The sequence below is a fragment of the Schistocerca gregaria genome, chromosome 3 (assembly GCF_023897955.1).
Source record: "Schistocerca gregaria isolate iqSchGreg1 chromosome 3, iqSchGreg1.2, whole genome shotgun sequence".
Taxonomy (NCBI): Eukaryota; Metazoa; Arthropoda; class Insecta; order Orthoptera; family Acrididae; genus Schistocerca; species Schistocerca gregaria.
The window spans coordinates 588430275-588440524 of NC_064922.1; the positions used below are offsets into that span (position 1 = coordinate 588430275).

The 10250-nt window shown below is 32.6% G+C and overlaps 1 protein-coding gene across 1 annotated transcript in view; it reads left to right on the top strand.

Annotated features, from left to right (window-relative positions):
• Positions 1-9972, top strand: part of LOC126354585 (zinc carboxypeptidase-like) — a 160747-nt gene extending 150775 nt beyond the window's left edge. Inside the window, exon 10 of the mRNA XM_050004333.1 lies at positions 9517-9972. Coding sequence (XP_049860290.1) covers positions 9517-9719 — 203 coding nt within the window. The 3' untranslated portion in view covers positions 9720-9972. The remainder of the gene's footprint in view (positions 1-9516) is intronic.
• Positions 9973-10250: the final 278 nt, after the last annotated feature.

Below are 10250 nucleotides of genomic sequence, written 5' to 3' on the forward strand. Positions count from 1 at the left end.
TATTAGCAAAGTTTTCATTATGATAATTTTTATTTCCAGCCAATCTTTCTCCAAGGGTTATTGTGAATCTATCAATTAGTTGATGAGCATCATTCATCGAAATATTTTCAACTGGATTTTCTGAATATTTTTCATTAAACCTTCACAAATATTTTGAAATCATCATTAATTATGAAAACCTTTTCATTAAATAATTATATTTATTTATTATAATTAATTTCATTTAATAAGTATTATTATCAGAATACACAGAATATGAGTCAAATAATATTTTGGCATGGTTTTGTGAAACAAGAGAATCAAATCTTTGCCCAAATCAACGAAATAAATTTGTATTGTAGTTGAAATACTCATTAATGCATCAGTACCTCTGTATCCTTTTAATTTATTCCGATTTATTTCAACTGAATGTTCAGTAGTGTAGTTAAAAGTACCAACAGCTTTTAATCAGTAACAGAATCTTCACTATGATTGATCAATTTTAACTTTCTTTTTGTCTTTCCTAACATCGTTGTCTTTTGAATTTTTCTCTGATTAACTTGTTCTTCATATTTATTAAATAAGTCATGTATTTCTGATTCACTGAATATATAATCTCTTTTATCTCTATCATATTGTTTAATTGTTGGAGTATTGTTAAATTCTTGTAAGTAATATTGGATTATAGGGAAGCATTTGTTTTTCAACTCCTCCATTTTCTTCAACAGCTTTCAAAGTGATATCACTTAAGCCATTGATTCAATGTTTAAATTGTTCACTTCCTTCAATAATTGGTTGATATTCTTTTTTAAATTTTTCATTATTTTGTTCTTAGTTGTTGCTTCCCCCTTTTTTAAACTATTATTTAAACTTTTTTTTACTTTCTTGCATCGTTAATCTTTCTTAATACCTTATGTTTATGTTCATCATTTTCAAGTTCAAAGGTTATATTCAATGTTTTTATGTTCAATGTTTATGTTCAATTTCTTTATAGTCAACATTTTTAAATTCGTTGTTTTTTTCTATGTCTAATTTCTACAAATTGCCTTATCTTTTTCTCATCAAATCTTTTGTTATAATATCAAATTCATCTTTAATGTAAGCCATTTTTTAATTGTCAAATTTTAAACACCATCCAAAAACTCATGATAATATGATTTAAAATTGTGGCATCTTGCCTGGAAATTTATAAGCATTTAGATTACCTCTAATTAATTGTTTTGGTATAATTTAAAAAGTTTTAGCAGAGTTTAAGCATTGTATTCATATTATGTCTAGCTCTAGTAAATTAATTTGTAACTATATCTTGATTTTTAAAATCAAATCATTAACAATTGCAAATGAAATATTTCACACTCCTTTAATGGAATAATATCATTATTATTTTCAATAAAAGTAATAATTCTGGTATTGATTTTATCTTAAAATTTTTTTGTAAATATTTTGTTTCTTCTAAACGTTTCGATTAAACTTACAAATTATTAATTTTTTCCCAGTTTACACATTCTGAGGCTACAATATAATATCCAATCATTAATTTTGTTTTACACAAGCACGAGATCCTGTTACTGAACATCTAACAGAATTTGAAAAACGTTTAGAGTGTTTAATTTCAAATTTTCTCAGGAATTGTTATGTCTGGTTCACAATATGTCACTTATTGACATAATTTTTATTAATATAAGTGGACATACTACTTATCTTGATCGATAATTCATTTGTTCTGAAAAGAAGATTTACAGTTCCAATAAAAGAAACTTAGAAAAGTGATTTTTTCAAGTTTTGACCTTCAAATATTTCTGCAACATATCATATAATATGTACTCACACAGAAATGATAGAAATGCCTGTTGGCCAATACAATTGAAAAATTTAGAAATATTTATTCCATCGAAACTAATACACACATTAAAGAAGTAAAAATTTCAAATGGGGTTTTTACTGAAAGAGATATAAAATTATTTATAGATAACTAAGATTGTATTGGACAATTTTGAGGGTTACATTATCAGATTATTGATCCTAATAAAATAGAATAGCTAACAATAATTCTAAAACTAATCTACTTTAATTAATAAGTATAAAATTTAATGTAGTTGATGGAATGTGTGTTACACATAATGATCATATTGATAGTGATATTAATACGATTTCTTCATTTAATCCAAATGCTGAATTTGGAGGACCATAAATTATGAATCAAACTATTCTATAAATATTCCTATTTTTGAAATAATTCAAAATTTAATGATTACTGTCACTGGTGAAAATAATAATTTGATTGACTTTAATTATGTTTGTGTAGCAGTCATATTAAAAAGGAAGTATTAAATTGTTTCCTTAGTAAATCATGAACAAAATCGCTACTTATCAACATAACTCATTTCCTTTTAATGAGAAAACAAAAAATTTTAAATTATATCTAACTAATGAAGAAACAGAAACTAATATTAATATTGAGGATGGATGAATTCATCCTACTTGTTCACACCTTTATATAACATTTGATGGTATTCATAAGGATGAAATGGAGTTTTCAGTGTACAATGGTAAATAGAATATTAAACTAATTGATAATTATAGGTTCAAATTATTTGAAGTTCTTACAATTACAAAAAGAAACAATATTTTATCTAGTATAGAATATTTATTTATTTCTTCATCAACTATTATTCAATTAACTTCAACACTATCGAATGAATTAACAATCAAAGGATAATTTCTTTACAATGATAAAATTATAAACAAAAAATAAAGTACGTTACCAAGTGGAATTATTTCGTGAATTTTTAAGGATTTTAAAGAAATAATTTGGTTTATGAGATTTAATAGTAATTTTGATTTGGAGAACAATAAAGTATCAGGAAGACTCTATTCTTTGATGGACTACAAATAATGATAATAGCACATTTCCAAAAGAAGGTGAAATTGTTGTAAGCGTGTTGCAAGTCTCGATCTTTTCCATAAATGTTAACCAGAATATTCTCTTGAACTAAAACAAGAAAGACTGAAAGATACAAGAATTCCAGTTTCTCTCTTTGATCTACAAACAACTGAATTTGATAGATTAAATAGAAAAACATTTTTATTAGATATTACTAATTATTGTACTGCTCCTGAAAATGATATGTCTTATTTTATTTTGGTTATTCTTCCAAGAATCCGAAAAGATAATTAGTTGAATGTTCTTCGTTATTCGATTAAGTTAAATTACAAAATATTAAAAAAATAGAAGAAATGAATTTCTCCTAAAGGACTATGGAATCTTGATACCCTAATTAATTTTTTAAATGATTACGATTCTTTTAGGGATTTTAAAAGAATAACACAATTAAATAATGATGTAAATATAAATCCATTCAATGTTATTCAGAATTATCCTACCTATTTCATAAATGTGACTAGAACAATGAATGTTTTAACTACTCAAAAAATAACATTCACATTATGTGCATTTTAACTGAGATATACCAAATGATGTTATTATATATATAATTACATATTATAAAAAGAATTTAACTCATGATTAACACAGATCTGACTAAAAAAATTTAATTACATAAATGATTAAAAAATATTTTCAAAAAGATAGATAAAAACTTGAAAGATCTCTGCATGAGACTTTTCCTGATTTTTCCATACCACACAGCTTCATTTGTTTGCCTCTGGCACTCCAGTTGTTGGTGCAAATGGTCAAAAAGGGAAAAGACTGAGCAGCTGAGTGTTTATGATGGCCACAGTGTATTATCGATATTTCGTTTTAATTCTTCATTAGGTTATTCGCATTTGTAGGAGCCCCACATGCATGTTTGATACATTTAAGTGCCATATCTCAATGTATACTTTCTTCTTCTTGTCCAATCAGTTGACTGTATGAATAGGTTTGCACCACAATAGGGTCTTCTCTGGCCACTTCTGTAGTTGCAGAGTGGTTTTGGGTAGAGAGTGGATCCTTATGAAGTGTTCCATGGGACATGAGATGGGTGAGACCTACTGGCAGTAAGTGTGCCTTTTCGATGAGAAGTTAATGTTGAGTCTTATGTACATTCTTCAAAGCTAGTAATAGTAAATTATTCCTTTCATAATTCATAGTTTATTACCATATGTGACAGCTTTTACTTGATGATTCACGAGTGATAAATGCATTAAAATCCAGGGATGATTCAGGCTATTGTTCTGTTGAAGTATTCATCAAATACATGACTCCTTGTTAAGTTTATTGTGATTTAGTTCAATTTGTTTAATATCCCTTTAGCGAGAACGTATACCTTTTGTTCAATGTCTGTGATTTTATTAATTTTGAGCAATTCGTCTCAATTGATAACTTTCTCTGTGCATATTTTTGTTGATGAGGACCATATGGTCATGATCTAATAAGAAAGTTTATGGTGCCAAGGCCACAGTGATCTTTTCCTATAGAATATCTGAATTAATTATGAAACTTGGTGGCAAATTAAAAATGTGTGCTGGACCAAAACTCGAACTAGTGACCTTTGCCTTTGGCAGGCAAGTGCTCTACCTACTGCGCTACCAAACCATGAATCATGTCCTGTCCTCACAACTTGACTTCCGCCAGTACCTCGTCTCCTACCTTCCAAACTTCACAGGAGCTCTCCTGCATGTCTTGCAGTACTAGCACACTTGGAAGAAAGATATTCTGGAGACATGGCTTTGTGGCAGCCTGGGGGATGTTTCCACAGTGAAATTTTAATTCTGCAGCGGAGTGTGCGCTGATATAAAACTTCCTGCCAGACTAAGACTGTGTGCCACACTGAGACTTGAACTTGGGACCTTTGCCTTTGCAGGGAAGTGGTCTACCAACTGAGATACCTAAGCATGACTCATACCTTTATTTCCACTAATACCTCATCTGAGCACTTGCCAGCGAAAGACAAAATTCCTCAGTTTGAGTCTGTCTGGCACACAGCTTTAATCAACCAGGTAGTTTCATATCAGCACATACTCCGCTGCAGAGTGAATGTTCCATTCTGAATTAATTATGATGTTTAATTGTGCTTCGTTTTTATAAAATACAAGTTTTATTCATCTATCCCGCATGCTGAAATCAGGATAACAGTGGTTCTTGCTACCAATGTGTGCTATGGTAAAGGTTTTCAGTTATTTTCCTTCCTGCTAGTCTCTCAAGTGTGTGTGAACTAAGTGTTCGTAATTAAACCATCATTTGAACACTCCTCTTCCATAGACTATAGACCTTCTATGGGACTCCACAGTAAAGTTCTATGGTTAATTAATATTCAATGTAATAGATTGCAGGCAAGAAGCAACGATCATATTACTCACTATACTCGTTCATGTATGCAACATACTGGTCTAGTAAATGTTCTTTTACCATAATTTTTGTTTATGCTCTCATTGCTAAAATTCCACTCATTTGCTTCAACCAGCACTGATGCACAGCACATCCTACTGTACTCCATTTCCATGACAGTTGTATTGAGTCCACACTTTACCCCCACCCCATATTCAGATTAATTGTAAAGATAGCCATAATTGTAAAGATACCTTTCAAATTGAAAAATATATATTTAAAATATTTTAAACTTTTAATTAACATTTTAATATATAAAAATCTGTATTTTGCTACATAAATAAAAGCAAAATGAAAAGAACGTGAATGGTAGTATTGAAAATCTGCTAAGTGAAGTTAACAGTTATCATAATGGTTGTGCAGAAGTGTTCACTAAATTATCAGAACTTAAAATGGATAAATCTTACTGTATTTCAAAAGCTTATATTTTAATAACTAAATATGATGAAAATGTTTTATTACTTTTAGATGATAAATAAAGATTACTCTTCAAGATCATTATACTAAACATTTTCCAAAGATGATGATAAATTAGATAAAATCATACGATTACATTTTATTTATCAAGATAAAAATCAAAATAAAGATAAATCAGTCGATGTTATTGAATTTGAATATATTTTAGTTTTTTATACTTCTATTTTTTATTTTTTTTAAATAAATGAAAGTTTTGGTCCACAGATATAGATCAATTTTTAAATCAGGGAAACAACAAAAATGAAATCTTGGTTTCCATCAACAAATATCTAAAAGTGTTCTCTTTGGTCCAAAAACCCCACACGTACATACTACTCAGTGGGAATACATCATGATCACACAGTGACTCAGAAATCAGATACCGGTACTGGATTGTAAGGCTTACCAAGGTGCTAATGTAGACATAGCTCACAAATTTGTAATTATTATGAGCAAAGCTGAAGTTATTGAGAATTGATGGGAAATACCAGAGTAGAAGGAAGTGGGATACTAAAGAAGTGAACAGTGATGTGATCCATTTGAAGTTAACTAAAGATGTGGAATTAACAATGAGAAATACCATAGGGGTCAGTTTAGTCGAAGAGGAGTGGACATTTCTAAAAAGAGAGACCAAGGATTTTTAAGAGACAAATGCAGGTACAACTAAGTAAACTGTGAAGTAATTTTGGGTAACAGGAGATATACTTGCACTCATCGACGAAAGAAGAAAAGAAACAATTATTCAGGGAACGACAGAAATATGGAAATATAAATCACTTAGGAATTAAATGAACCATAAATTCAGGGAAGCTAAAGAGAAACAGATGCAGGTAATGGACAAAAATGTCGAATAAGAAATGACTGTCAGAAAGATTAGTGAACATTTGAAAAGGCCAAAAGATCCTTCAGTGAAATGAAAAGTGAGAATGAAACGTGAAGAGCACAAAGTGGATTCCACTAGTAAATGCAAAAGAGGAAAGGTAGAAATAATGCATAGAAAGGCCTCTGTCAGTGTGAGGACTTCTCTAATGACGTGTTAGAAAATAAATTGGAGTCGATAGGGATGACATAGTGGATTCAGCATAATTTTAAAGAGCTCTGGAAGACTGGTGATCAAATAAGCCAGAAAGGGTAGATAATATAGGAATATTTTAAATCATTCTGGGAAGTGACAACCAAACGATTATTCCAGTTCTTATGCAGAACGCATGAGACTGATGACGAATCACCAGATTTTCGGAAAAAATCATCCACACAATCCCGAAGTTAGCAATGGCAGATGACAGAGAGAACTATCGCAAAAACAGCCTAACAGCTGTTGCATCTAATTTGGTACCAAGAATAAAATACAGGAGAATGGAAAAGAGAATTAAGGATAGATTGAATTACGACCAGTCTTGTTTGAGTAAGGTAAAGAGAACCGAGAAGTAATTCTGGCGTTGCGCTTGTTAATGGAAGCAAGACTGAAGTAAGTTCAACACATCCATAATATTTGTCGACTGGGACAAAGCTTTTAACAGTGTATAATGGTGAAAGACGCTCTGAGAAAATTATAAGTAAGCCACAGGGAAACATGGTTAATATAAAAGACAGGGATACTGTCTTTTGCCCCTGCTGTTTGGGAAGCAATGGCGGAATTAAAGGTAAGTTTGAAGAGTCTCACTGAAATACAAAAGTGATATCAATTATGAGAACCCACTGCTGTCGTCAGCGAAAGCGAAGAAGAATGACAGATCCTGTAGAGCTAAATGACTGTAGAATACGAATTGACAGTACAGTGAAGAAAGATGAAAGTAATGAGAGGTAGCACAAAGGAGTACAGCGAGAAGCTTAACATCGGAATTGTTGATCGCGAAGTAGACAACGTTAAGAAACTCTGCTACTTTAGACCAAAATGACGAATGAAGCAAGGAGGGCATAAAAAGTAGACTACAACTGTCAAGCAGGCATTCCCAGACAAAGGAAGTCTATTAGAATCAAATGTGGTGACGAATTTTGAGGAATTGTGCGTTTGTAGCACAGTGTTGCATTGTAGTGAATCTTGGATTGCGAGAATACCACAACAGAAGAGAACCGAAGCGGTCAAACGTTGTGGTGCTGCAGAAGAATATTAAAATGTGTGTATAACAATAAGGTACAGAATGAGAAGGTTCTCCTCAGAATCCGTGAGGTAAGAATGTATGGGAAACACTGAAAAGAAGACGGGACAGGATGATAGGACAATTGTTAAGGCATCAGGAAATAACCTCAGAGGTACTAGAGGATGCTGTAGACGGTAAAAACTGGCTAGAAGACTGAGACTGGAACAAATTCAACAAATAATTGAGGACATCAGGTGCAAGTGCTCATTGAGATGTACAGTTTGGCACACAAGAGAAATTCGGGTTCCTGGTGGTGCATCAACCCAGAAAGCTGGTGAGCCATGTATGTGTGTATATGAACCTTGCCATTGGTGAGAAGGCTCATGTGCCTCCGCAATACAGATAGCCGTACTGTAGGTCCAACCACAATGGAGGGGCGTTTGTTGAGAGGCCAGACAATCATGTTGTTACTGAAGACATGCAGCAGCCTTTTCAGTACTTACAGAGGCAACAATCAGGATGATTATATGATCTGGCCTTGTAACATCGACGAAAACGGCCTTGCTGTGCTGCTACTGCAAATGGCTGAAAGCAAGGAGAAACTACAGTCGTAATTTTTCCTGAGGGCATGCACTTTTACTATATGGTTAAATGATGGTGGCGTCCTCTTGGGGAAAATATTCCAGAGGTGAAATAGTCCCTTATGTATCCATTTGGCTGGTGATTATGTGGAAAAGTGAATATTGGTAATTAAAGATCACATTCGAATGGTTATTTCTGTGTTTTATTTATTAAAATATTCCCATCCGAACACAATTAACGATGGTGGAGGCATTACTTTTCATTCAACCCTTGTAAATGACAGCATTCACTTCAGATGTGTTGCAATCTTTTTCCAATGTTACAAAAGTTACTCTGAGAAAGTAAGGGTTTTCCAAATGTGAAAATTTATTCCTAGGTAAAACATGGTCTTGTACATAGCAACAAATACTCTATTCAAATTTAAAACTGTTGTAAACGAGGAAATCATGTCATTACTGCATTTAACGGCCTGTGTGTTACCTCATTACTCTACTACACACCAGTAATAAGTAAGTGAAATCATATTAGCAAGAATTATCATCAAAAAGCTGCTAAGTGATAAAAACATTTGAAATATAAACTGTTGGCAACTATCTCAAATTTTCATTTTCGCGACAGGAAAAATGGTTAAGACATTGAAGATACTAAGTTTGTTTGCGAACATCAAGTGCTCCACGTGGAAGACCTTCCTTTTCAAGGTACAAGGCGTTGCAAGACTGATGAAGTATAGCTTAACCGTCCACATGTTATGTAACTTGTTCTAAAAATATGCAGAATACAGTCCCGTAACTAAAGAATTAGCGACGTCCTCCAGATACATTTAACATATTATACAGCACTTACATATGCAGAACTCCTAATATTTACTAGCGCTACACAAAGCACACCTGCATTTCTCACAACAGCAACAACAGTAGAAAATACAAGAAACTGCTTATGGCGGTCCCTAGTACATATTCCTTTCATGTGGTTTTTAAAGCAGTAACTTGACTAAACACGATCAGGAAACACAATGTGTTCCTAGGTACAATATCCTCCTTCTGGTAGAACTTTAACAGTTGAGTTAAATATCGCCTGTTCCTATTATAGATGCGGCGGCGGGCTCCAGCCTCGATTGGGTGATGGGCGTGCTGGGCAAGCGTTTCGTCTTTGTCTGGGAACTGCGCGACAAGGGGCAGTATGGCCAGCTGCTGCCAGCTGACCAGATCATCCCCAACAGCGAAGAGACCTTCGACAGCATCTTGTCCATCCTACGTGATGTGCTCGCCCGGCTCGAGAGCAGCCATTCATAAAATAACTGAGAATTTCATCGTAATTATGTCACAGTAAATTATGTTTAATAGCCAGTCAGTTATCATCATTTCTGATAACCTTATTCTTACAAGACACGGTCTGATGTCAGAGCACCAAAAAGTTGAAATTGAAGGTAACTTAAACATAAGTTAGTTTCATGTACCATTTTGCCTCTAAATTGTAGCGATGTGGAATGAGTCATTTTACATTCACATTGCAGATTGATTTATAAATATAGCTACATGCTTAACATTTGGAATTTTTTAATATGCAGATAGGAATCAGTAATTCCTACCTGTCACCTGTTATGCATTACAATAATACAGATTATTCTACAGATTAGAAGGAGTTAAAAAGGAGAAAACTTTTCAGTTTGTTTTGACTTTGTAAAATTTATGTCTGTCACACAATTTATATAACTGGGTAGGCGACCAAAACTGCTACTTTCAGCACTGTGCACACGTTTTTGTTCTAAAGGAAACCTTACTGTGAAGTAACGAATGTCTTTCTTCTTGTCATATTGTAATTAT